Below are 27859 nucleotides of genomic sequence, written 5' to 3'. Positions count from 1 at the left end.
CCTGAAACCAATCCATTGGTGACCCAAGGACAGAAGCTTGCTGGTGCTGAGGAGGGAGCAGTGGCCTGCTGTCCTGGGACCGAGAGCCGCAGGCTTCCCTCCCTGTCCACAGGATGTCTCTCAGACATGTCTGCAGCATCACACCTAATCTCATGTGATAGCATGTTCTCAAGATCCATACCTGTTGTAAATGTCACTGTGCCATCACTTCTTATGGCTGAGTAGTGTTGATTTTGTATCCTGCAACTTGACTGTATATGTTTATTGTTTCTAATAGTTTTTTGGTAGCATCTTTGGGATCTTCTATATACAGGATCATGTCATCTGCAAAAAGTGATTCCTTTCCTGATAGAGATGCCTTTTGTTTCCTTCTCTTGCCTGATTGCTCTGGCTAAAACTTCCAGAGCTATGTTGAATAAGAGAGGTGAGTGGGCAGCCTTATTTCAAATTTTAGAGGAAAAGTCTTCATTTTTTACCATTGAGTATGATATTGGCTGATGGTTTGTCATATTTGGTCTTTATTATGTTAAGGTACTTTTCTTCTATACCCATGTTATGAAGTGTTTTAAACATAAATGGATGTTGTATCTTATTGAATGCCTTTTTTGCATCGATTGATAGAATCATGATTTTTGTCCTTTGTTTTGTTGATGTGGTTGTATTACATTGATCAATTTGCATATGTTGAACCATCCTTGTGCTCCTGGAATGAATCTCATATGATAGTGATATGTTATTATTTTAATGTATTGTATTTGATTTGATAGTATTTTGTTTAGGACTTTTGATCTGTATTCATTAGAGGTATTGGTCTGTAGCTTTCTTTCTTTTTTGTATTGTCCTTTCCAGGTTTTGATAACAGGGTTATATTGGCCTCATAAAATGTATTAGGGAGTATTGTTTCTTTTTTTATTTTTTGGAAGACTTTGAGAAGGATAGGTACCAAATCTTCTTTGAATGTTTGATAGAATTCACTAGTGTAGCCATCTGGTCCTAGACTTTTATTTTTGGGGAGGTTTTTGATAGTTGTTTCTATTTCCTCCCTGCTTATAGGTCTATTTAGGTTTTCCACTTCTTTGTGACTCAGTCTAGGGAGATTGTATAGTTCTAGGAACTTATCCATCCCTTATAGATTGTTGAATTATAGTGGCATATAATCTTTCATTGTATTTTATTATGATCCTTTGTATATCTATGATGACTGTGGTAATTTTTCCTTTTTCATTTCAGATTTTATTTATATAAATCCTTTCTATTTTTTCCTTATTGAGCTTAGCCAGGCATTTGTCAATTTTATTGATCTTTTCAAAGAGCCATCTCTTTGTTATATTAATCTTTTCTATAGCCTTTTGTTCTTTATTTTATATTCTTTATTTCATAGTTCTGCTCTGATTTTTACTATTTCCTTTCTTCTGTTGACTTTGGGTTGCCTTTGTTCTTTTTCTAGTCTTTTAAGATGTGACGTTAGGTTGTTTACTTGGGATCTCGTTTCTTGATATAACCCTGTAATGCTATAAACTTCCCTCTTATTACTGCTTTTGCTGCATCCCAGAAATTTTGATATGTCGTGTTGTCATTCTAATTTATCTAAATGTGTCTTTTGATCTCTGCTTTTATTTTTTCTTTGACCCAGTCATTTTTTAGATGTGTTTTGTTTGATTTCCACATTTTTGTGGGTTTCTTTAGTTCCTGCTTTGAGGCACATTGTAATGAAACTGTCAAAAAATCAATGACAAAGAATCCTCAAGAAGCTAGAGCAGGGGTCTCAAACTCGCGGCCCGCCCACCAATTTTGTGCGGCCCACAGACTAATCAAACTTCGTGGATTAGTCTGCAGGCCAGTCTGCGGGCTGCACAAAATTGGTGGGCGGGCCGCATGCGGCCCGCAGGCCCGAGTTTGAGACCCCTGAGCTAGAGAGTGTGTATTTGGAGTGGAGGCTGTATGAGGCTGCCACAGGGCACAGCAGGGCCAGGGAAGGTGGGGGAGCTAGGAAAGCCTGTGTGGTCACTGTGGTTGAGGAGTTGAAGAGCTGGGCAGCTGTGGGCCCTTTCTGCCGCCGAGGCTGCCCCCAGTGGACAGACAGGGCATGGTGGGAGCCACGTGAAGAAGCCCCAGACGTGGTCAGGCTTGGCTGGAGGTGTGCACTTGGCGGCTGACCCACCTGGGACAGGAGGAGGGTGACCTGAGCCCTCAGGGAAGGTGCACAGTCCATACATCTTTTGTCATCTGCTGCAGTGGGCCAGATCCCATGACTAGGGGATCTTTCCTTTGTCTAAAGAATGAGACTGTGGTTGTGTTCAAATGCATCCTGCTCAGGAGAGAAAGACACAGTTCCCTCCCTTTTGGGTGTAGGGAGCTGTGTGTGAGCCAGGGGCGGGCAGTGTTAGTGTGCTTGGGAGAAGCCGGGCAGTGCAGGTTGGTAAGGGCACTATGAAGTAGGTGGGCAGTTGGGTATGGGAAGCTTGTGGGCACTAGATGGCAGTGTAGAGACAAGGATGCAGATTCAAAAAAAAAAAAAAAAAAAAAAAGGCAGGGTCTGGGAAGCAAGTGCCTGGCTGTCCCAGCTGGCCTCGGGCATGCCAGCTGAACAGCGCTGGGCGCAACTGTGCACAGGGGCTAGGGTCAGGTGAGAGTTGGAATCCCACCCACTCTGTTCTTGGTCAGCCATGTGACCTGGCTGGTTCCACCTCTCTGGGCCTATGAGTCCGTAAATGGTTCTGATAGTGACCCCACAAGGATTATTTTGAGGATTTGATGGCCCGAGAGGCACATCTCATGGATGGTATGTGTTTGTTCACCTTGGCACACCCTGTACCCACAAGAGGCCGCAGCAGGTGATGGGGAAATGCCTGGGGTGTGCAGGAAATGGCCCGCACCCCGCAGCATGGGCACTTCTGGCCACAGTTCTGAATGTGGAACTTGGGGTTTCTGAGAGGTCCCTTCTGGGGCTATGACACCGCTGGGCAACCCCAGTCTTAGGAAGTATGGGTTAATCAGGCAAAATGCATGCCGGCCCTGACCTACAGCCAAGTGGCTGCCTTTTCTTTTGATGCTTCTGAAGAATAGTTTTCCATTGTTAGAATCTCAGGGCCTTTGGGTATGTTTTTTTTTTTTTTTTTTTTTTTTTTTTTATGAAGGTGGAAACGGGGAGAGACAGTCAGACAGACTCCCGCATGCGCCCGACCGGGATCCACCCGGCACGCCCACCAGGGGCAAGGCTCTGCTCACCAGGGGGCGATGCTCTGCCCCTCCGGGGCGTCGCTCTGCCGCGACCAGAGCCACTCTAGCGCCTGGCAGAGGCCAAGGAGCCATCCCCAGCGCCCGGGCCATCTTTGCTCCAATGGAGCCTTGGCTGCGGGAGGGGAAGTGAGAGACAGTGAGGAAGGAGGGGGTGGGGGTGGAGAAGCAAATGGGCACTTCTCCTATGTGCCCTGGCTGGGAATCGAACCCGGGTCCCCCGCACACCAGGCCGATGCTCTACCGCTGAGCCAACCAGCCAGGGCCCCTTTGGGTATGTTTTTTTTTTACTTAAATATTCTCATTTAGGCCATTCATTTAGAAGTATGATCCCCTCCCTGGAAGCATACAGAACCAATTTCAGGGAACCTTATATTGATCCATTTACAAGCTATCACTGGTAGACAGGTTTTTAATCCCGTGAGATGAAACTTGGGGAACAGCGCCCTCTAGGGACAGGGTACTGACATGCATGCCTTGCCTCTGGGACAGTGTACCTGCCTTACTGGAACTAACAACCTTGGGTTGTTCTAGCCAAGGGGGCCTGGCCTGAGTCCAAAGGGGTTTCATTTAGTGTTTGAACAAGTGTCCTGGGGGATGAACTTCTGCTCGCTTATCCCTTTGGCTTGGAAGGGCCATCCCTAGCTCTGGCTGAAGTGGAAGCTGGAGTGACAAACGTTCTATCTGGACTTTTTTCCTCCCGCCCACTTTTGTGGGAGGACTCCTTGACCTCCCTCACCAGGTTCTTCCACTAAGGCTCCAATTTCATCAACTACATACATCGTGAGGTGATTCTCACACAAAAATGTTCAAGAATGATACTATTCCAGCTTGTTTTCTGACATGCAAAATGACATTCTCTTAGAAAGAACAAGTGTAAAAGAACCAGGTTTTGAATACCCAGATTTCTAACACAATGCCATGCCTTCTCTTTCCAACCTTTAGCAGTTGGGACAAAAGAGCTATAATCTAAAAAAAATAAATGTTGGACTTGATAAAGGTAGCTTTCCCCCCCTCAGTGGAGACAGAACTGTCTGAAGCTGTTAAGCATGCAGCCCTCTAAGGTGTCTCCAGGTCACCCACGCTGAGCTACGTGCGCATGGACAGGACACAAGCTAGTTACCTGACTCAGCAGTGCCTTCCTGTCTCCTTCCCTGCCTCAGTTTCCCCTTTCTCACTCTTGTTTACTATCAGGCTAAAGCTCCAATCTTAAACATGGATATAGAGCAGAGTTTGCTGTACTGCGTTTTCTGTTTATATTTTGAAAGCTTAGAAGGAATGTTTAATATTACTTTAAAAAAAGAAAAGCTTAAACCAGGGTCTCAAACTCAACTCAGCATGTGGGTCGCAGAGCAAGATCACAGCTGTTCAGCGGGCCGCACTAGGTCTACAAAAGGCAACTGTTACGCAACACTTTTCTCACTGTAGTTGAAAACAAAAAAAGTATCAGTACAAAATTGTTCGGCGGGCCGCGAGTTTGAGACCCCTGGCTTAAACCGTGAGAACTGTTGTTTTGTCTGGGCTGGGGAACAAGGCTCAGCAGGAGTTCTGAAACCACTTGAGAACCAGGACCTGTGACATCAACGTGGGGAGACAGGAGGCACCACGGGAAGTCAGGCTGAGCCTGTGAGAGCTATAGGTTTAGGAACACACGGCCCAAAGCCAGACATTATTCCTATAATAGCACATGCGTGAAGGAAGATGTTCACTTGTCTGGATTGTGGGTTTGTTCTGGACTGTGCGTACTTCAGATAAAATTGCAATGTGAGGACGAGCAAATCGGACAGATGAGTTTCTTCTAAGTTTCAGAATGGTTGACCAGGTCAGTTCTACACCCTGGGCGCCTCACTGGGACTAAGGCCCACACGACACAACGGTGGTACAGACTGGCCACAAGGTGGCGCAGCACCTCTGTACTAGGCTGGTCCCTTGTCAAAACCAGTCGGAAAAAATTCCCAGTGAGGCAACTCCTAAATGCAGAACATAACTTGCCACGTCCGTATCCACTGTGTTACAAAGGCCATGACGGCACATCCATTTTCTCAGTCCCTTCATCACGCTGGCCGAGCAGTTGCAAAGCCGCAGAACTCACACAGAGCACCGACTTCACACGGGGACCCGGCACCCACACTGACGCTGTCAGCCTAGCCATCAGGTGTAGAACGGCAAGGGCAGTGACCACACACAGACGCCATGAACAAAACTTTATTACCTAAGTTTACCTAAAGTATTACAGGTGAAATATGAGTACATTTATAGTAACAGTATGTCAACATAAGGAACAACAGCTGTGGTTACAATTAGCACATGCAACTCGCTACAAAGGTAAAAATACTCCCCATGACAAAGCTCCAGACAAGGCTTGTGTATGACAGTGGGTCAGCTGGGCGTGAGTGAGTGACCCTGACAGGGGACGCTCACAGGGAACGGGGCGCCCGGACCTGTAGGAGATGGCCCTCACATCTCCCTGCACTCGCAGAACTAGCAAACTGCGCGCCCCTGTTTAGAGCTTACTGATCAAAGTGCGTGTGTATTAAAACTAAAGAATTTTCAAACACTGACCTTTCAGAATATCCCTTTCTATGACATCACATTTTGGTATTTGTATCACAGCACTGGAAAGTGTGTCTGAGGGAACAGCTCATCACCCCTGGCCCTAAGTGCATGCTCAATTCCAGCTGTCAACCTGAATGGTCATGGCATCGGCACCCGTAGAAGCTCTGAAGGTTTGGGAACAAATGGGTGACACAGCTCACCCAGAGCTGCCTCCTTATTTTTAATGCAGTGTCCAAGACCGTCATTGCTAATGCAGACTAGGAGCATCTGATAAAAATACATATTAATCCCAAAGGTGTTATATTTGGCTTTGAAAAAACTCTTGGACCTACATCTGAATTGTTTATAAACAGTCTGATGCGAAGGACCAGTCCAAAGAAGACCAGGCTGCAAGTGTGCTAATTCATACTTCCTTTGAAATCTAGGACAAGACCCAACGTTAGGCGAAATATCTAAATACCTTGCTGTTTTGTGGCTCCTCCCTAGTCTCTTGATTCACAGAAAAGTGCAAAGAACTTGTTCAGTAACCTTACCTGGGCCACAGACTCTTCACATGACCTACAGCAGAAAGCTATCCCAGTAATTTTTAACCACTGAACTTTGCATTTAGGGAGCTTATGACTTTGGAATTGTAGCCATTTCAGTACTGTTGAAACGGAAGTGTATGGTTTAGAAATATGTTCCTGAAACCGCACAGAGAATGATGTGGCATGCGGCTAGGTGTGGCCGGTATTAATGTTCTGCCTCATTGTGTCCCTCCAGATGCTGTGAGTCCTTCAGGATCCAGCCAGGACCCTCTGCCGGTGGAGACACGACTCACTGAGGTGCAGTGATAGTGAACTTTCTAGCAACACTTTTTACAATGAAGGTATGTCGGACTGGATGCCCTAAACACAAAGCTCTCCTGCTTGGTTTACAGCTGGTCAATAGGGACCAGTTAACGGAAATGTTTTAGGGGATTCTATATGATTACCCTACCTCTTTATTCATGTCCTGACTTAACTACATAGTTAACTGTGGAGAGGAAAAAGACATCTTTCAACCTCTGATTTTTATAAAGCTATTTTAGATGTTTCACTTTCAACAGAACCATTCATAAGTACACATTTATAAAGTATATTTCAATTCCTTTGACCTTTAACTTCATAATAAGCTCGGGTCACTGGATAATTTGATGTGTAGACCTCCTATCGAGGAATCAAGAGGAAAGTAAATGACCCGAGTCGGCAGGAACAGAGCTGAGCAGAGGGCATGGGACAGTTCTGCTTGTTCTCTCTTCTCCATGTGGGTATGCTGAGGCCGACTGATCCATGTTTTAAAAAAGGACTTGATTTTTTTAGATTTTTTTTTTTTTTTTTTTGTATTTTTCTGAAGCTGGAAACGGGGAGAGACAGTCAGACAGACTCCTGCATGCGCCCGACCGGGATCCACCCGGCACACCCACCAGGGGGTGATGCTCTGCCCCTCCGGGGCGTCGCTCTGTTGCGACCAGAGCCACTCCAGCGCCTGGGGCAGAGGCCAAGGAGCCATCCCCAGAGCCCGGGCCATCTTTGCTCCAATGGAGCCTCGGCTGCGGGAGGGGAAGAGAGAGACAGAGAGGAAGGAGAGGGGGAGGGGTGGAGAAGCAGATGGGCGCTTCTCCTGTGTGCCCTGCCCGGGAATCGAACCTGGGACTTCTGCACGCCAGGCCGACGCTCTACCACTGAGCCAACCGGCCAGGGCCGATTTTTTTTAGATTTTAATGGGTTTAAAGTTAGTTTTCCAACACTTGTTCAGAATCCTGCCTTTGTGAGAGACCAGAGAGGGATCCCCATGACACCGGTACCTGACAGCACACGCTATGGATGCTCGAGGGGTTTTTGTTTTGGTTCTCTAAGAGGCAACTGCATCAGAAGCAGTGAGTCAGTTTTGTCCACCAAGAAGCTTGCTGATGAGCCAGTGGTCCTTTAAACTTAATTTTTGGATGCTAAAGATTTCATGGGTGGTAAAACCCACTAACTTATACATAGACTAAATGTCACATGAGCTGGAATCTTTCTCTGCCCACCTAACATACAATTCACATGCATCAAGACAGATGATTCAAGATGTGTCTCAGCCAAGTCATCCTGTACTTAAAACCAGTTTCATTTATTTTCTGTCTGGAAGGGCAAAGATGTATACTTTATGTTAGTGATCAAATATATATTTTCTGAATGAATTTTTGTACAGTAACTATATATCCATTGTCTAAAGTGCTCTGTGGCTGGGGGATGGGGGTGGGGAACTCTATCACATTCTGCATAAGCTGTGAAGTTTGCTCACGGGACGCCTGTCTTAAGTGACACCTCACTCTCATTCCCTTGCGCTGTGAGCTGTTACCACCACCCTTCCACGTGCAAAGTTCACATAGAATGTGCCCTCCTCCACCACCACTGCTTATGAGAAGGGTTACAACTAAACATAATCACAACAACGTGACTACTCATCTTGAGGAAATGAAAAATGTAACAGATATAAACTTGCAAGATATGTCACGAGATAGCTCTCATCTTGCTTTGGACCAGCCACTGATGGTCAACTTAAATTGCGGTGATGCCCTTATCCTGTAGTGTGAGTGTGGGGTCTCCTGCCCCTGCCGGGGCACTCTGTGCCTCACCTGCTTCAAATCCTGTCCCTCACCAGTCCTGCTGGTTTACCCAGATGGGAATGGGCTGTGTTGGAACAGAGCACCTGCTCCGTTGCGCAGAGACTGCAGACGTGAGGAGGGTGGCGAGCATGGGGCAGGGCCGCACCGGGGAAGGCGTTGTGAGAACTCCAACATGAACGGTGTTCTGAGAGCAGTGAGGAAATTCTATTCCAGCTGTAAGTGTATACCGATTCTTCTTACCCCTTTTATTCTCCAACTGCCTCCACAAACTATTTTAAGTTAGCCTGGTTTCTGTAACTTGCAGGACAGAAAACAAAACCTATTTTCTGCACAGTCACTTGACAGCAGTGATGAATTTTGACAGCGTCTTCCTACTCGGCTCCTACCTCTTGCCCATGTCCCCATCGATTGTGGTGTGGGGGGTGGCACACAGGTGCGCCTGGCAGAGCAGGTGCAGAGCTGAGGTCCCCACCTCAGAGCCAGCAGGAGTTCAAGTGGTCACTGTGATGCTCACTGGGAGCAGCAGTACCTGTCTGCAGGCATGGTCTGTCTGTCACACCCTCTAACTTAGTCTGCTTCAAACACCTAGTAGAAAAGAAGAACCTCGATCTTGGCCTACTTAAAAAATAGAAACAAAGCCTATGAAATTGAACTACATTTGAAGGCTGAAGGCACTGCATAAACTCTCTGAAATCCTAACAAAAGGGTCCACAACGTAGGCATCTATAGACGGTGAGCACCGTTTTAAGTGCCTACGGCAGTTCATGGTGTCTGTGCCCAGGGCCTTTCTGGGCAAACTGCTGAACTTGTGAAATGCATCTTCACAGAGATTGTTCATGGTGACAGCAACTTTTTGAAAATTTACTTACATTACTGGTTATATAGTAGTTAAAAGTTAGTATTTTTAATCTTCCAAGTTAAAGCTCTAGAATTTCTTTTCTCTAAGACTTGCGGCATCATTACCAATGTAAGATGACACATATTTTATAGGATTATAAATGGGCCCATTCCCCCCTTTTTTTCTGGCCAGGGAACAAAAGTTGGGCTCATATAGTCAGGCTGCCTGGACTTGTTTTAAAATTGTGTTGTCAGCAGAGGTAGAGGGTCCAGACCGCCTCACCTTGTTCTCTGCATTACCTGCTGCTCCCATGACCACGGTATTGGATGACTTCCGCATGGAACTCAGTACCGCTGTGCCAAGTTGCTCACTGCTTATTTAAACACTGTTTGCTGGGTCACCAGTTTCCTTTGTAAGTTCCCGAGGAGCTTTCTGCTTCTCTTCAGTGCAAAGGTCCTGAACTGGCCCGGTCAGGCCCCATTCAGGGAGGAAGACAGTTCATGTAGTGTTGAAGGACCCAGGTTGTCTGGAGGGAGGCCAGGCACTGGGGAGGACAGGGCATCCCCGTCCCCATGTCGGTGAGTAAGGGCGGCTGTCCTCCGGGATCACAGACACACGGGCTTGGCCTGGCTCTGCAGCACCGCCGAGGGTAAGCGAGTGCCCTTACTGGGGCATGTAGCCGCCCGGCCGTACCGTCTGTGGTAAGTAGCTTTTTGGAACGCCTTCTTCAAGCGTGGCCTCCACCCCTACTGTTTCCAACCTCTCGACCAGTCCCTCTGTCCCTGGAGCAAAGGTGTCCATGGCGGGAACCTCCTGGAACATCTGCATCTGCCCAGACCCGCAGGCCTGGGACAGGCGCTCGGACCCCGGCTGCTGTGTGTGTCGGGCCGAGTCATCCTCCTGGACCGGCGACACTGGCTTGGAGGTTTCCGACGGGGAGCTCTCTGGCCCGGTCTTGTGGTGACTGCAGTTCTGCTGGAAGTACGGCTGCCTGGGCAGCACGCCGTCGAGCCCGTCCGCCAGAGGCTGCTCCTCCGGCCGCTCCTCGGAGTCCAGCAGGGGCTGCGTGGACTCGGACCTGGAGAAGACCTGCACGGAGGGCACCTGGTGCCGGTAGCCGCTGTGCACCACGGTGGAGTACTGCACCGTGCTGGCGGTGCTCTGAGCCGACTCGGTCTCGTCCCCACTGGAGATGCTCGGCCTGGAGGAGGACATGCACGAGGACCCCCCGATGCCGCTGCTGTGGCCTTCGGTGCTGGCCTTGTCCTTCCGGAACAGATCCAGGGACTTCAGGTCCTCCGGAAAAGGCTTGTCGTTAGCTTCTATTTCCACAACGCTCACATCAGTGAACGTGCCGTCTGAATACATCTGATCCTTTGGACTAAAATTATGCTGAGAGAGAGAGAGGACAAGACATTACCTAGGGCGTATGCTTTAGAAACTCTGAGAAACATGGCAGATGTCAGCGCACAAAGTCAATGATTCTGCTACCTCTCGAGGGGTTTCAACAGACAGCTCCCAGCCCCACAGCCCCACGTCAGCCCATGGCCCAAACCGCAGCTGCGGAGATGATTCTAAGGAGTATGCACTAGGGTGTATCTCCTCAGAACTCCACGTTGATATTGTTGGGGTTACACTTTGAGAAGCTATTTGGTCTACAAATAGTAAGTCATATTTCATGCCTGGACTAGGTAGCCTAGGATCAAATGGACACAAAAACTAGAAAATGTTAAGAAAAGCCAAACTCCAATGACTCTTGTTTCATAAAATACACAACGCATTTTAATCTATTAATATAAAATTCAAGAATTAAAAAGTAATCTATACAAATCATTTCTCCTTTAGAGTTCATAGAATTTAGTGCAGGTGTCTGGAAATCATGTCTTCACTGTTTCATTGTGGCAGATTGTTAACTCTGATGTTATTATCCAGTGTGGAAATGTCTGCCGTACAGGGTTAGCACACAGCGCTATTAGTCACTTTCAGTTTTCAAGCTGTACTATCAGGATATTAGTAGCTGACATTAGGAGTATCAGAACAAATATGCTATAATGATAATAAGATAGAATGTGTAGGTATCATGTTAAGTTTCTGTCAAAAGTCTCATTTGTGTACTATTCTGAATCAGTCTGATCATCTCTTAGTTGAACTCCTAATTAGCCTGTGTCTTATAAATAAGTTACAAATGTTTTCTCTTACCCGAGGAGGCGTGTGAGGTGACCACTGGGCAATGTGACTCTTTGAAGGATCGGGAACATTGGGCCAGATGTGTTTTTTAATGCTGGAGGGAAAAGAAACACAGCATGTGTAGAATCCCATGTAATCAACAAGGAGCTGCCCCTCCATCTAAACATGCTCATCTAACACTATGAAGAAGCAAAGCAATTAAGTAAACAACCCCCACGGTACCACAAAGCCAGTCAGAAATGACCTGCCTTGTCATCAGGAGAAAATTACAGTTTAAAATGCTTTAGGATCTTAATCCTAAGTCATAAGAAGAAGTTGTTAACAAGGGCAAAGCTAGTATCAAATTCTGTAATAAAAATCATTTAAAACATTAGATAGATCACAAAATGATGTGGTATATAGCCCTTCCCAATAACCAAAAAGCAAAAATGTTCAATTTCCAAATAAAAGATAAAGTTTCACATTGGTACCAGATAAAGAATGATAACTCTGACTTTTCAATAGGAAGACTAACGATATTAAGAATGCTCAATGAGCCTGACCAGGCGGTGGCGCAGTGGATGGAGCATCAGACTGGAATGCGGGGGGACCCAGGTTCGAGACCCCGAGGTCGCCAGCTTGATCGCGGGCTCATCTGGTTTGAGCAAAAGCTCACCAGCTTGGACCCAAGGTCGCTGGCTTGAGCAAGGGGTTACTCAGTCTGCTGTAGCCCCATGGTCAAGGCACATATGAGAGAGCAGTCAATGAACATCTAAAGTGTCACAATGAAAAACTAATGATTGATGCTTCTCATCTCTCTCCGTTCCTGTCTTCCTGTCTGTCCCTATCTGTCCCTCTCTCTGACAAAAAGAAAAAAAAAAAGCTCAATGAATTCAGGATGTCCCATTGTCAAAGTCTGCTTGTGTATGTTCACTTTACTATTGGTTTGCAGCCCAAAGTTAGAGGCCCATTATTTTCTGTAAGTAAACAGGAACTGAGTCATCTTGAGAACAGGTTCAAATGCAAAAATAAAAATGAATAATAAGACCCTGCCAGACTGGCTCTCCTGCAGGAACAGCTACAAAACCTGGCTTGATATAAAAAGCAACCAAGTTAACAACCTATATCAGGGGTTGGGAACCTATGGCTTGTGAGCCAGATGTGGCTCTTTTGATGGCTGCATCTGGCTTGCAGACAAATCTTTAATAAAAAAAAAATGTTAAAAATATAAAACATTCTCATGTATTACAATCCATTCATTTCCTACCGCTCATGTTCATGGTTGTGGGTGGTTGGAGCCAATCACAGCTGTCCTCCGGGACAACACCAAATTTTTATTGGATAATGTGTAATGTACATGGGTCGTTGTATGGCTCTCACGGAATTACATTTTAATATATGTGGCCTTCATGGCTCTCTCAGCCAAAAAAGTTCCCGACCCCTGACCTAGATGAACAGACCAATCAGTTGATGGATACATCCCTTGAGAAAGAAACATCACCAAAAACAGACTAAGAAAACCTTCAATAGCCTGGTATTTATAGAGAAATTATATTTTTAATTAAAAACTTCCCATAAAAGAAAATTCCAGGCCCAGATGCTTTGTTTGTAAATTCTACCAGACACTTTAAAAGGAAACTCGCCTGCTCCCACTCAAACTCTCCCAGAAACCGGAGGTCACACATCCCCATGAATTTCATGAGGTTGTCTTATGAGACAATCAGCAACACCCTGATTCCAAAACCGGACAGACACCACAGAAAAGATCACTCATGAACACAGAGCAAAAATTAATACAGTAAATCCAGGAAAATCCAAGGGATGCAAAGATAGTTTACGTTAATCTGAAACTCAATGAAAAAAACTACCCAATTCAGGAAAGAAAAGGAAAAAAAATCACATGCTCAGTCTCACTAGATGGGGAAAAGGCATCTGACAAAGTTCAACACCATTCATGACAAACACTCTTGGCAAAATATAAATATAACTTTCTCAACCTACAGCTAACAAACATCACGTGTACTGACGGGTTGGAGACTGACCCATTTCCTCCCCTAAAATGAAGGACATCGGTTCTCATTCTTTCTATTTAACACTACACTGGAGGCCTCAGCAGGCAGCGTGACTGTGTGTAAGAACTCCTAAGAAATAGAAAAAGCTACCAGAAAACATGAATTTATCAACGTCTCAATATACAAGAGCAGTGTATTTTAAAAGACCAATTGCATTTGTACATACTGTATTAGCAATGAAACAATTAGAAATTTAAAAAAAAATCGAAGTCCAAGTATAACAGTATAGAAAATACTCAGGAATAAGTTTAACATTAGCCTCTCTGCTGAAAACTACAAAACATTGCAAAAGGCAATTAAAACCCAGATATGTAGAGATACATACTGTTCATGGGCAGAAACACGAACACCTGTACTCATGTTCAGATGGCATTTCCCCCTAAATTGCTGTGTAGGCTCGATAAAATTCCAGTCAAATTTCTAGCAGGGTTTTTTAAAAATGAAATTGGTAAGCTGATATTAAAATGTACCTTAAAAGTCAAAGGACCGAGCAAAATAATTTTGGAAAAGAACCTACGGAAGGAATTTCAGCACCTGCTCTCAAAGCTCACTGCAGAGCTGTAGTAACCACAACAGGGTGCACTGAAGTCAACGAACAGAACGGGAGTCCAAAAAGGGTTCCAGAGTTACATGGATAACTGATTTTGACAAAGGTATGAGGATAATTCAATCAAAAAAAGTACATGATGCTCAAACAACTAGATATCTATGAGAAAAAATGAACTTTGACCCTGACTTCACACCATGCACAGAAAATTAATTCTAACGCAATTAAAGGCACAGCATTACAATGATCAATACTCTATCAGAAAATACAGAAAAATGTCTGTGACTCTGCGTTAGGCAGTTTTTAACCAGACACGAGACCCAAAGACCACAGAAAAGAATAACCACTGATAAAATGGACTTCCTCAACATGAAACTGTTTTTCTAAAGTCACAGTTAAGAAAACAAAAAGGTAAGCCACATAATAGAATGTGCAAAGTATATTATTTGACAGAAATTATGGAACCAGGAAGACTCTTATAGCTCAATATGAACAAGACAAAAATCCAATTTAAAAATGGGTGGAGGCCCTGGCCGGTTGGCTCAGTGGTAGAGCATCGGCCTGGCGTGCAGGAGTCCTGGGTTCGATTCCCGGCCAGGGCACACAGGAGAGGCGCCCATCTGCTTCTCCACCCCTCCCCCTCTCCTTCCTCTCTCTCTCTCACTTCCCCTCCCGCAACCAAGGCTCCATTGGAGCAAAGTTGGCCCCGGCGCTGAGGATGGCTCTGTGGCCTCTGCCTCAGGAGCTAGAATGGCTCTGGTTGCAACAGAGCGAGGCCCCAGATGGGCAGAACATTGCCCCCTGGTGGGCATGCCGGGTGGATCCCGGTCAGGTGCATGCGGGAGTCTGTCTGACTGCCTCCCTCGTTTCCAACTTCAGAAAAATACAAAAAAAAAAAAAAAAAAAAATGGGTGGAAGAGTTTGCAAGGCTCACAGAAGATCTAGGAGTGGTACATGAGAAGCCTGATCGCCAGCTCCCAGGAAAATGGAAATTAAAACCCTGCAGAGCCAGCAGGAGGCCGGGCTGGAAGGAGAGCCCGGGCAGCGCTGGGCCTGGTGAGAGGCGAAGCAGCCACACCTGCCACATGGCAAGGTGGCAGACCCCCTTCGGAAATGGTGTGACAGTTTCTGAGCAACTTAAACGTGCACGTAGAACCCAGCAACCCCACAACTAGGAACTTACGCAAACAAATGGTAACATCTGATCACACTAAAACTTGTGTGAATGTTCACAGCAACATTATTCAAAATAGCCAAAATCAAAGACACAACCTGAACTCCCATAACAGATGCACGGATAAACAAATTTCGATGTACTACAGAATACTCTTCAGCAATACAAAGAAGCAGCAAATAACATATGCATCAACATGGCCAAGTCTCAAGTATGCTAAGTGAAAGCTGTCGTACACAAAACTAAGTCACAGAAGGCAGACAGGAACCGGCTAGGGCCAGGGGCCTGGGGACAGGAGGACGATGAACCAAGGACACTTCCCAAGGAGATACAGGTGCTCTCGAGCCCAGCTATGCGGGCAGTCACACTTGTGTATAGTTACAGAACTCATCACTGTATGCTTGACACGTCTGAATTCTACTGCATGCAGATTATAGTTCAGTGCAGCCGGGGGAAAATGCAAGACCATGAATAAGGACACTTACAGGTCTCGCTTATTAAAGCAGAACAGTACTCCCAAAAGGGTTACCAACAGGAACGCCAGGCAAACGGGCACAACGATGGCTTCGATTTCTCCTTGGGCTGAAACACAAGAAAGGTGAGCAGGTAAGTGCTGATGCCCTGCAAATGGGCAGCCCAGGCAGGAAGGAGCAGAGGGGTGGCCTGGGAGAGTCCAGTCTGAGAAACAAAGAACAGGTCAGAGAGGCCCGGGGAGGAGGCAGTTTCGGGAGGAGCAGCCATCCGAGTGAAATGCTGAGACGTGCAGGAAAAACTAGGAATACAGGAGGCACGTGCTGATGGACAAGAGAGAGGTCTTCCCTGGGCGCCACCATGGTGGCCTCCGTGCAGAGGAAGCCGGGCTGCAGTGGGTAAAGATGGTGCTGCAGGCATGCACGTGGGAACTACAGGGCAGCCCTGTCTTCCAAGCAACCTGTCGGGGAAAGGAGGGAACAGGAGACAACCCAGGGGGAAAGAGAGGCCACTACAGAGACACACACATGTTCTTCTAGGATTTACTGGGGTTAGGGGTATGGGGTAATCAGTCCGACACAGTTAAGAAAACAACAAAAAAAGGTGAGAAAAGACAGTTCTTATAGTTTAAAGCGACAAACCAGAGTGATCACATAAGTATAATTTCTGAACACTTCATGTCTGTAAATCCAAAGAGGCACTCTTAACAAAATGTTAGCGTATCAACTAAGTCCATTTTCTTCTGATGGAATTTTAAAGAGAAGAGAAAGATCAGATGGCACACCACTCACCAAACTTCTGCGTGGTGAACGTGAACTCCGGGCCGTCCTGCCCGCCCTCGTCCGTGTATGCGGCCATCCGCACCATGTACAGGGTGTCGCTGGACAGCGAGGACAGCGTGTACTCCGTGTGGGTGGAGTCCACATTCACGACTGGGGGAAACCGAGAACTGCGCATTAGTCAATGACTCGGCATTTTTGGTTTATTTTTGCTCCATTTTGCCTACATAAGACAGTAAAAGTATCAGAACAGAATAGAAGTATATTTTAGCAGAAAACACCTTCCCTCACTGACATAATTGGACCACAAAAGCAACCGTAAGGCACACTCTCTGGGGACAGCACGCCACAAGAAGGTGTACAATATGACAGACTTAAAAATTAGTATTTGAAAGCTTAAGAAAAAAATAACCTGATTCTTAATGAATAGATCTATTTTTATTACCAGTTTCATTTCCAATGTTGGTTTTATAGATTATTGTGTAATTTCTGATGAACCCATTCTGAACATCCACGGGAAGCCTGTCCCACTCTAAGACGGCTTCGTTCTTCCCCACTTTTTTTGTCCGAACAGTGGGTCCTTTGGAAGGTCCTGGAACAGAAAGGATAAAGGTTATTTGCTAACTGAAAATCATCAGAATTTAGTCAACTTTCATTGTCATCAAGTTACCCGAACATACTGAGACATATTCTGATTTAAAGCCATTTATAAATGTCTTTTACACAGAAGGATACTGGTCAGAGAAAGTGGGTTTGGACTCACGAGCTTGTTTGAGGTATGCCTGTGTAGACGCGAGGCCTCCCGGGCCGTCCTCATATGCTGGGGTCACTGTTATCAGATAACATTTGCTCTCTTCCAGGTTCCCTAAGGTAAGAAAAGTAGACCAAACGTTGCTTTTTTTACAATGAAGAAAAGTCTGAATCCATTATTTACTTTTACGTTATAATTCCACAGTGCCCTGCTTTGTTGAAACTGCAGCTTCCTCAGCGGACACCGCCCTCTGTGTGCCGGACTCGAGCTTGGAAACGGTTGGTTTCCTGCCGGCACAGCAGGTGCTAGGCGCTGGCGCTGCCTGTGTGAGTGGTGGCTGTGTTGGTGACACTTGGGGTTGTGCACACCGAGCTCACGCTGTCCTGGGTCTCACCCGCAGTCCAGCAGTTTCTGTGTACTCACCTAATTCTCTGACAGCTGTCTGCCGACCCAGACGCCCCGGAAGAGGCTGGGCGCAGCTTGGTGAGGTGATGCAGAAAAAAGAACTAGTCTTATTTCCCCAGAAAGTAACACAATTTTAAAAGAAAAAATTATCGCCTGACCAGATGGTGTCACGGTGGATAGAGCATTAGCCTGGGACACAGAGGACCCAGGTTTCGAAACTGAGGTTGCTGGCTTGAGAGCGGGTTCACCAACTCAACTGCAGGGTCGCTGGCTTGAACGTGGGGTCGTAGAGATGACCCCATGGTCGCTCACTTGAAGCCCAAGGTCACTGGCTTGAGCAAGGGGTCACTCACTCTGCTGTAGCCCCTGGTCAAGGCACATATGAGAAAGCAATCAATGAATAACTAAGGTGTCACAACGAGGAGTTGATGCTTCTCATCTCTCTTCCTTTCTGCCTATCTGTACCTCTCTCTGTCACACACACACACACACACACAAAGAAAAAAATGATCTTGAATACAAGTAATCTAGCTGTTTCTTCAGCACGCAGTAGTAAAATGTTCCTCTGTATACAGCACACTGCATCTGCCTGCGTCAGAAGACGAGGTGGTGTGATCCTGAAGTTGATGCCTTCAGCTTGTGCCTCCTTGAACAGAGCAGCCTTCTCACTCCCTGATAACTCAGTATCGGCCAGGTGAGTCACGTTCACACGCTGCTGTAGCACAGCGATGTCACCAGAGCTGCTGCACACCCTGCAGGTCCCAGAGCCCGTGCCAGGTGTTAAGTGTCTACGGTCTGGGGGTTCCCAAACTGTTTCCTTTCTCATGCTTTTAATTTGGTAAGCTTGATAAACCAGACAACCAAGCTTATTAAAACTGTAGGTAAATAGGTCAATGAGGGCCAAGCTGCCTACCTTAAGCATAAAGCTCACAAACTTAACTTTGTTAGTATGTCCTATGTATCTGCTAAGAGCTTTTCTCTGATTTGTGTTATTTGTAGCTGAATTCTAATGGGTATCCTTCTTTACTGAAAACACAGGTTTATAAGCTGATGTATTTTTTTCTCGAGTTTTTAGAGCAGTTTAAAGGCAACGAGCAGAACGTGAGGACGCAGAGCAGCCCAGTGGAGCTCTGCTGTTCTGTTCTGTCCTCGGTTCTTCCCTCCAGTTAAAAGGCCCAGAGGATTGAAGTTCTAGTTCTGTGCCCCCTTTCAACAGCTGTAAGAAGAGTCAAGTATTTTCTCATGAAGGCTGAGAAGTGGCATCAGCTACAGAGACCACGCAGCTTGTTAGCAGCAGCAGTTAGACCCTGGACATTTTGTGACACCTCGCTGGATGATGAAAACACCAGTGCAGGAAGAAGACAGTATCACCCCCCAACCCCCCCAGCCAGTAACAGACCCTGCCGTTCAGAGAGGTCAAGTGCAGCTAGTAAATCAGACCCCTAACTGGTAACGATGACAAACTGCACGTCTTTTCCATGCATTGCAAGGCCTGGGAAGCAGAAGCGAGTGAGCAGAGGGAACCATCTCAACAGCAAGAAGGAGAACGCCAGCTGTGATGTGCCAGCAGGTGTACCTCTCAGGTAGGTGCGACGCGTAGTGCCATCCTCCTGCTGCCAGTCCGGGACACAGGGCGCCTTTTCTGACAACACGCACCACTGCAGTATGTACTTGTTGGCAGGTGTATCCGGAGCGGTCCACTCCACCCAGAGCACATTATCTTTAGGAAATGCTTTAAGATCCCTTACAGGGCGAGTTGCTTTAAAACAAAATATGAATATCGCTATGATACACAAACACTTAAAAAATTTCAAATGTTGACATTTTACATTCACATCCATAATAACCACGTGAGCTATCTTGCTATTAGTTTTTGCAGCATATGATGTCAACATGTATATCCATGAATAAAAGCACATTATAATTTACACGTAAAGCAGTCAATGTATTTCAAGCTTAAATCCTTCCTTTCCCCAAATTCTTCATATCCTCTGTGTATGTAAATTATAATTTTCCTTCTTTGAAAGCTACAGATAAACAATACATTCAAGTCACAGGTGTATAAAGTTCCCTGAACCCTAAAATAGCATTTTAAGAACTGGTGAATCCATAATCAGAAAGTGCTCCAACGAGGTCAGTGGCATCCAGCAAGTTTAGGGGAGCTGCGTAACGAGGAGCCCGGCCGCCGCTGAGCCTGAGGGTGTCTAGAACAGTGTCCCCACAGGGCCTATCCAAGCCCCACCCCCTGACACAGACCTGTGAAGTTACGGGCAGGGATGGTCACGGCCGCTGCATCAGACCTGCCCACCAGGTTTCGTGCTGTCAGAGTGGCTTTGTAGCGGTCTCCCGTGAGGGTCACCGTCAGGTTTGTGTCGTGCACTGTGTAGTTTTGTGGCTGTGATTTCCACCCTGTGAGGGTCACTTCATAATCCAAGATTTTCCCGTTGGCTTCAAAAGGAGGCAATGTCTGTCGTAAAATATGTCACATTAAAAATGCATTTCATCAATCTGGACTCTATTTTCCTTCACGGTCATGCATTTTGCTATTACACGCACAATGAAAGGTGCTAGGTGCTGGCCGCTGGCTGTGCCCCTCAAGTGGAGGCAGCAGAACGCGAGGGAGCAACTTGGTCTCCATGGTGGGCCTCGGACAACCCTGTACTGTGCCTGGACCATTTCACACCTGTTTCCTCTTAATCTTTTTTAGTATGATCCACTCATGTCCGTTTATGGCATGCATAAATTTTACATTTGCTATTACCGACATACATTTAGATTGCCAAAAACCTTTATTACGTCATTACCTTCTGAATCACTCAGGACAGTTCAATAAAAGACAAGGTCTCTGCTCTTACAGAACGTCCACAGGGCTATGCTCATAGTTCTATGAGGTATTATTACCTGTGGTTGATGAACATGACTTCTACATACTACATAAACCTCTGTGTTTCTATGTAGTATAGCTATCAGATAATTTGCTGATATTAAAATGAATAAAAGTTTAAATTTAAAAAACTCCCCTCATTTCATATACAAGGCATTTACATACTAGAGGAAAGAACATAAACGTGGGACTTTTTTACCTTCCATATGAGCTGTACGGATCTATTGCCATGAGGAGGCGACGGCTCGATCTTATACCAGAAACTTGGTGCCCTGGATGGTCCTAAAGAGAAGACGTACACTTCTTAGAGATTCTTACAGTAACAGTAAGACACAACACTGGAAATCATTCTCACTTTGTTATTTACACGCAAGTCCCTCATGCATGCAGTGCCTGTCTCTGCACGTGCCCTTCCCGGCCAGCACGGTGTGCCTGGTCCTCCTTTAGTACACGTGAGAGCTTATGATTTAGATCAGCGGTTCTCAACCTGTGGGTCGAGATGATACTGAAACTCTTTTGTAACCGTAAAGTCGTAAAGCTGCAAATATAGCCTAAGCACTAACCAGAGATGCATCACTCATTATTTCTTACTGCTAAAAATGAAATGGAAAAGTCCTATTTAAATAATACATGCTTAAAAGCCCTACACATATAAATGTAGGAATACAAAACAAATGAAAATCCATGGAGTAAATGTAGTATGAGTTTATTTCCTTCCTGGGGTGATTCCAGATAATGAGATAGAATACAGAGGAATTCACAAACTTGTTGGGATTATCACCAACCATGTGGGAAAAAGCACTTTATAAAACAAAGTGTCAAGTGCTAGTGATTAGATTTTCAGGATTCCTGCAGGATCACCTGATTTTTAGAAAATTTTATAAATTGAATTGCAAAACTTGGTACTCAGAAGGATTTAGAAAGCATCAGAACGTACTCTGCGCAGTGCCGTGGGGGTCGGGAAGAGGGACCACGGCTGACCAGACATGGAGGAGGCTGCCTTCACAGGGGCTGAAACGGATACATCCCCAAGCACAGAGACACACAGGGAAGAATGGGAAGTTACAGAGAAAGCACACGTGGGCTAAGAGTGTTTCCACACACACAGTCAACCTCGAGGCTGCACTCCCTGAGCTTACGGTATGCCACTTTCTGGGTTCCGCAGATCTCTGATCTGTTAAAGGCCATCTCCTCAGAAAATGCACACAGGCCCTCAGCACACTGTTTACATTTTTAAACGGTTCTGAACTCACTCAAGTGACCCAAGTATTTTAAAGGCCCTGGCTTAGACAAAGGCATCTGGCTGAGGATGCCCCTTCCCAGCATTTGTGAGCGAGAGGAGGTTCTCAGTGAAGGGAGCACTGGACTCCTCTCCACTCGCTACGTATCCAGCCCTTGAGTAGGGGTGGGGTGGGGGGCACAGGTGGTCAGGGGATTACACCTGAGGCCACGGCCACTGATGCCCACAGGTGAGATGTGGACAGGAAACCACTCAGGAAGAAAAGTCTACTCCTTGTTGGCTAGCTGCCCTGGCGAGAAACCACCCACCAAAATACCAGGATTCTTTTCTAAGGCCTTAGCAAGTGCTAGCAGAAAAAGTAAAAAATACAGTATAGGCATCTTTTTTTTTTTTTTTTGGTGACAGAGAGAGAGAGAGGGACAGATGGGGCAGACAGACAGGAAGGAGAGAGATGAGAAGCATCAGTTCTTTGTTGCGGCAACTTAGTTGTTCATTGATTGCTTTCTCATATGTGCCTTGACTGGGGGTGCTATAGCAGAGTGAGTGACCCCTTACTCAAGCCAGTGACCTTGAGCTTCAAGCCAGTGAGACTTGCTCAAACCAGATGAGCCGCGCTCAAGCTGGGGATCTTGGGGTTTTGAACCTGGGTCCTCCGCGTCCCAGTCTGATGCCCTATCCACTGCGCCACTGCCTGGTCAAGTATAGGTATCTTTCTGATAGTGAGGACCTGGGGTACAGTTTGCTAGGCAGCGTGACTTGAATGATTCAGGATGTCTCTCTGGTCAGGTATCTCTCTGGACTGGTCTCCATCAATAAGGCGGGTTTCTCCTGGTCTCTAAACCACCACTCCTAGGATAATCTTAGTGAATCAGGTATCATTTACATCTAAAATATCAACAATGCACCCTATATTTTATATTCTCAAGTCCTTAAAATGAAACTACAATAACGAATAAAATGACCAGGAAATAAGCAATGAGCTCTCACTATTAAAACCAGGCAAGTTCACAGCCGGAATCCCAACCGCCGTGTTCCTTCACGTGCCCGCCCGCGCCCACCCACTTACTGTCCTCATAGGTGACCCCACTTGCTTCCTCACTCCAGTTGCTCCAGAATCCCCTCCCATCTTCCTTCACGCAGCGAATCCTGAACACATACTCTGTGAAAGGTCGAAGGTCCTGGACGGTGAACGACGAGCGGGTGGACGCCGTGTCTTCAGGAGGAATCTGAAAACAAGGCAAATCCGCCAATGGAAAACCCAGTTGCATTTGTTACAGGTCTTCTACAGGCTTAGGACTTCAGAAAGTAATTTAATGAAACAAGACTAATATGTTAACTCCAGTTCTGGAGAGAAAAAAATGCAAGTCAGAAAACAGCCCAAAGCAGTGAAGGTAACAGGTGTGGGAGGTATGGAAACATCTGTTCTCAACCTTTCTCCCTTCCTGCCAGAGGCCAGCTCGGGTGTGCTGCAGGCAGAGTGCAAGTCAAGGAGGGCGTTCGACAGGGGCACGGCCGAGCGCAGAGAAACCCGGAGAGCGGTCCAGCATCTGGAAGAGGAAGTGGGGTCACCTGGGGAGGAGCCTTGACCTTAGGCTGAGAGGCACTGGCAACTCTGGGGGGCGCAGGCAAAGCAAAACACGGGAACCTCTGCTCTCTCCTCCCTCAGGTTACCCCGGGGGAGGGGGGGGTAACCAAAAGCAACAGGAACTCAGAGAAAGCTGCTCAGGGCAGCAACCCAGACAACGAGCACAACGAGAAGGACCTGGACAAGGCGAAAGGAAGACAGCTGATCCATCCAAACAAAAGCACTGCTGTGAACACACTTGGTTTTTAAGAAAAAAAGAGGAGACTAACTATAGATACATAACTGGTTCTTTCTGCTACTGAGATGCCAATATTGCATACAAAATCGGTGGCAGTGTTTTTATTTTTGTACCAGTGAGTTAAGGTGTTATGATCTTTAAAACGTATTTTGAAGAATTTCAGGTATGTATCTGCTGTGTATATGAAGCAATAATCCATTCTGGTTTACTCCTTTCTCTTTTTAAAAATTATTTATTGATTTTAGAGAGACAGAAAGGAGGGAAGGGGAGAGAGGGGAGAGACAGAGAAAGAGAGAGAGAGAGAACCAACTGAACTAACTGGCCACCAGGACCTTAGTGCTTTTTCTAATTGTATTAGATACTGGAACAGAGCACAGAAGTGGTAAGGTCATAGGCTCAATTCCCTTATGAGCTCATTATTGCAAACAGAGAAACCAAACAAAAGCGTGCTATTAATGATGAATGGAGTACAACAAAGAAGGGTCTGGGGAGCTCAAAGCTCCAGAGAGACTTGTAAGAGTCCCCAAGTGTTTCTTCTGCTGACAGCATCTTCTTTGGGAACATTGTCCTTTTCAGTCTTAAAAGTCCCCCACCAATCCCTTCCTCAACCTCAGGGCTTGGCAAATTCACTATTAGTAACAGGCTAGGAGGTAAACATTTTAGGCTGTGGCCCAAATGGCCTCTGTTGAAGTACCCAACTCTCCCATTGTAGCACAAAAGTAGCTAGAGACACTATGTAAATAATTGTGTGTGGCTGTGTTCTAATAAAACTTTATTTACAAAACCAGACGGCAGCCTGGATGTGGCCTGCAGAGTTGGTGTGCCAACCTGACTCGACCTTATGCATATAATCTCTTCATTTTTACTCCTCCACTTAATTTGCTAATATTTGTGTTCCTTTCTCCTCCCAACAAAAATGCTATTCCCTCCTGTCCTTGCATTACTTCCTTATTTCACTTACAAAAGCTACTGTATTCACCAAACCTGCATTTTCTATTTGGATGTCTTCCTGGTTGCCCTTGCTTGAATTGAAATACAGACCTAGAAGAGGCGTCTAGCAAAAAAACCAAAAAAACATTTCACAAGCAAGACATTTGGAAAAGGGTTGAGACTTGTAGGTGGTTAGAGGGTTACAAGAGACTACTTGGATGCAAAGTAACTTTGCACTTACCTGGCTCCACGTGGAGGCATCCTTGGTTCTATACTGAATGTCATACTTCAGTCCTATAATGTCCTTCACGCGGGGGTTGATCCATGTCAGCTTTAAGATGCTAGACAGTTCCTCCGAGTTGGTGATGGACAAGTTATGTGGTGGATTGGGCTTCACTGAAGAGCAAAATAAAGACTAACAGTTACTGACTTCCTACACAGACTCAGATGTCCTCGTTACATTGTCTGACTTCACAATATTCATTTCTTCTCACTCAGGGAACTCATTTCTCTGAAAACAATCCATGCCGTATTTTATAATAAGGAAACCTGTCTAAGCTTTCATTTTAGTTTATTACATTAATCTTTTTAGGTTCAGATACCAAAAAACATTTATAACAAAAAAAAAATTAAAAATAATATAAATGGACCATGTATACTATGATTATAATTCTGTAATATGTTTGGCAACTTGAACAAATACCAAGATGACATTCAATGTGAAAAGAGCTCAGAGCATGACTGGACAATGGGTAGTTTTCTTTCCAAATTATTTTTCATGTTCCTGATAAAATAAATTTGCAAAAGTCACTAATAAAATAAATGTTTGTTTCTACAGTAGTTAAAAATCTAAAAAATGCTTTAATTTATAAATCCCTGTATGGTTTAATAAATTCTCAAATTCAGGTTTCTAGCCACCTTTATCTACGGGATCGAAATTGCTGTGATCTGACGTGGCCTTCCCGAGGGCGTTCTCGGCTTCCACCCAGACTTCAATGTTGACAAAATACACAGGAGAGTAGTCCACAGTGCACGAGGTGGGCATGCCACGTTTTGTTTTACAATCAGCAAACTTCTCTGTTGCCCTGAGGACAAAAAGGGAAGAATCAGTTATGAAAAGCATATCTGAAAAAATGAGAGTAAAAAAGGTTACTTGAGAAGAGTTTAGTGAGACCCAGGTTATTATAGCTCAAAATAAATTAATTCCAGTATGTCTGAAGTAGATGGCTAAAAACAAAATTTCTTAAAAACTACCTGTGTTTCTTTAAAACTCAGTTTGCTCTGTACTGTAAACACAAAATGATTAACAAATTTTTACTCTAGGAATGTTACATTTAGAATGTTATGCTCTATCTTATTGACCCTTCTCTAAAAATCATCTATCTCCTGTAGTCTTAGCATTGTGCCATTCCTCTTCTGACACAGAACCCGCACCACCACCATCTCTTTAAACACGGCTGGCTTGGAGGTGGGGAGAGGGCGGGGCTGAGACTGTCACCGACTGCCCTCAGCCCCTCCCAGCCAAGCAAATGAAAAGGATAAAACAAACCCTAGCCTTGTTTTATACATTTGACTTTTTGGATTAACTATTTCATATTTTAATAAAACTTCATAGAAACAAAAATAAAATGAAACATAAACTCTTGTACTGAGCTGGTGGTCCCACGGACCAAAAACAGGCTAACTGAAATATCAAAAACAATACCCATAGATTGAAACAACACCAAGTGTGTTAACATACAGACTCAGGAAGCCCCTCATTACCTACTTTTGGAAGATACTGGGGAACCAAGTCATTATAAAACTAGTTAATAAAGGGGAATATTAAGACCATTTTGCTTGTCTTATATAACTTGTACCTCAGGGTAACCAAGAGTTGATGAAGAGAAGTTTTAAGTATTCCAGGTTCAACAAAAAAGACAGAGTAGCACTATTCTGCATCTCAGATACAAATAATGACTGCTGGCCCTGGCCGGTTGGCTCAGCGGTGGAGCGTTGGCCTGGCGTGCGGGGGACCCGGGTTCGATTCCCCACCAGGGCGCATAGGGGAGGCGCCTATTTGCTTCTCCACCCCCCCCCCCTCCTTCCTCTCTGTCTCTCTCTTCCCCTCCCGCAGCCGAGGCTCCATTGGAGCAGGGATGGCCCGGGCGCTGGGGATGGCTCCTTGGCCTCTGCCCCAGGCGCTGGAGTGGCTCTGGTCGCGGCAGGGCGATGCCCCGGAGGGGCAGAGCATCGCCCCCTGGTGGGCAGAGCGTCGCCCCTGGTGGGCGTGCCGGGTGGATCCCGGTCGGCACATGCGGGAGTCTGTCTGACTGTCTCTCCCCGTTTCCAGCTTCAGAAAGATACAGAAAAAACAAACAAACAACAACAAAAAAAACAAATAATGACTGCTGATGACTGCCCAAACCTTTAAGTCAGTGGTCCCCAACCCCTGGGCCGCGAACCGGTACCAGTCCGCAAAGAAAGAATAAATAACTTACATTATTTCCGTTTTATTTAAGTTTGAATGATGTTTTATTTTTAAAAAATGACCAGATTCCCTCTGTTACATCCAGTTAAGACTCACTCTTGACGCTTGTCTCGGTCACGTGATACATTTATCTGTCCCACCCTAAAAAGGCCGGTCCGTGAAAATATTTTCTGACATTAAACCGGTCCATGGCCCAAAAAAGGTTGGGGACCACTGCTTTAAGTGAAAAATTGTTGGGAAGTAATATGGTTAAATCCTCCAAACATGCTGCTGAGTCATAAACTTCTTCATACTGTCTGATTCCATCTAGATGACATCCAGGAACAGGCCAAAGTCTTCAGTGAAGAGAATCAGACAGGTGACTGTGTGAAGGGATAAGGAGGTGGCCGGGGACAGAAATGGGCATGACAAACTTTCTGGGTGTTAGTAACGTTCTGTATCTTGTCGGGGGGTCTGAGTTACACAGGTATGTGCACCCTGGTACAACTGATGTATTTCAGCTATGTTAGTATATTTAAGATACACATAAAATCTGCCAAAAAACAAAAACACACCTGTGAACATCTAGGTATTTACGGCTAATTAATGACGTATGTGCTGAAGTGTGTTTAACGGCAAGGCATTCTAATGTCTGCAACTCCTTTGAAGTGCATGGAAAAGATGGACTGATAGGCAGATACAGATACGTGATAAAGAGAATATAGCACAATCCTAATTGTGGAATCTCGGCGATGGGTATGTAGAAGCATTCACTATAAAACTCTTTCCATTTTCATGTCTGACAGAAACTCATGGGAAATTTTATAATGAATGTCCCGGGCTGACAATGCCTGAGACCCCAGTCATCTCTGTACGAGAGGGAAGAACAAGGGAACATTACATACTGG

The 27859-nt window shown here is 45.5% G+C and overlaps 1 protein-coding gene across 1 annotated transcript in view; it reads right to left on the bottom strand.

The window, feature by feature from the left end:
• Nucleotides 1-5428: 5428 nt before the first annotated feature.
• IL6ST (interleukin 6 cytokine family signal transducer) overlaps nt 5429-27859 on the bottom strand; it is a 38711-nt gene continuing 16280 nt past the window's right edge. The window contains exons 5-16 of the mRNA XM_066377638.1: nt 25421-25587; nt 24744-24898; nt 22816-22975; nt 20709-20791; nt 19882-20092; nt 19202-19384; nt 17233-17334; nt 16915-17061; nt 16482-16622; nt 15705-15801; nt 11460-11541; nt 5429-10652 (exon numbers count right to left, since the gene is read on the bottom strand). Coding sequence (XP_066233735.1) covers nt 9924-10652; nt 11460-11541; nt 15705-15801; nt 16482-16622; nt 16915-17061; nt 17233-17334; nt 19202-19384; nt 19882-20092; nt 20709-20791; nt 22816-22975; nt 24744-24898; nt 25421-25587 — 2257 coding nt within the window. The 3' untranslated portion in view covers nt 5429-9923. The remainder of the gene's footprint in view (nt 10653-11459; nt 11542-15704; nt 15802-16481; nt 16623-16914; nt 17062-17232; nt 17335-19201; nt 19385-19881; nt 20093-20708; nt 20792-22815; nt 22976-24743; nt 24899-25420; nt 25588-27859) is intronic.

This window comes from Saccopteryx leptura, chromosome 1, assembly GCF_036850995.1.
Source record: "Saccopteryx leptura isolate mSacLep1 chromosome 1, mSacLep1_pri_phased_curated, whole genome shotgun sequence".
NCBI lineage: Eukaryota > Metazoa > Chordata > Mammalia > Chiroptera > Emballonuridae > Saccopteryx > Saccopteryx leptura.
This window is presented reverse-complemented; position numbering and strand designations above follow the sequence as displayed.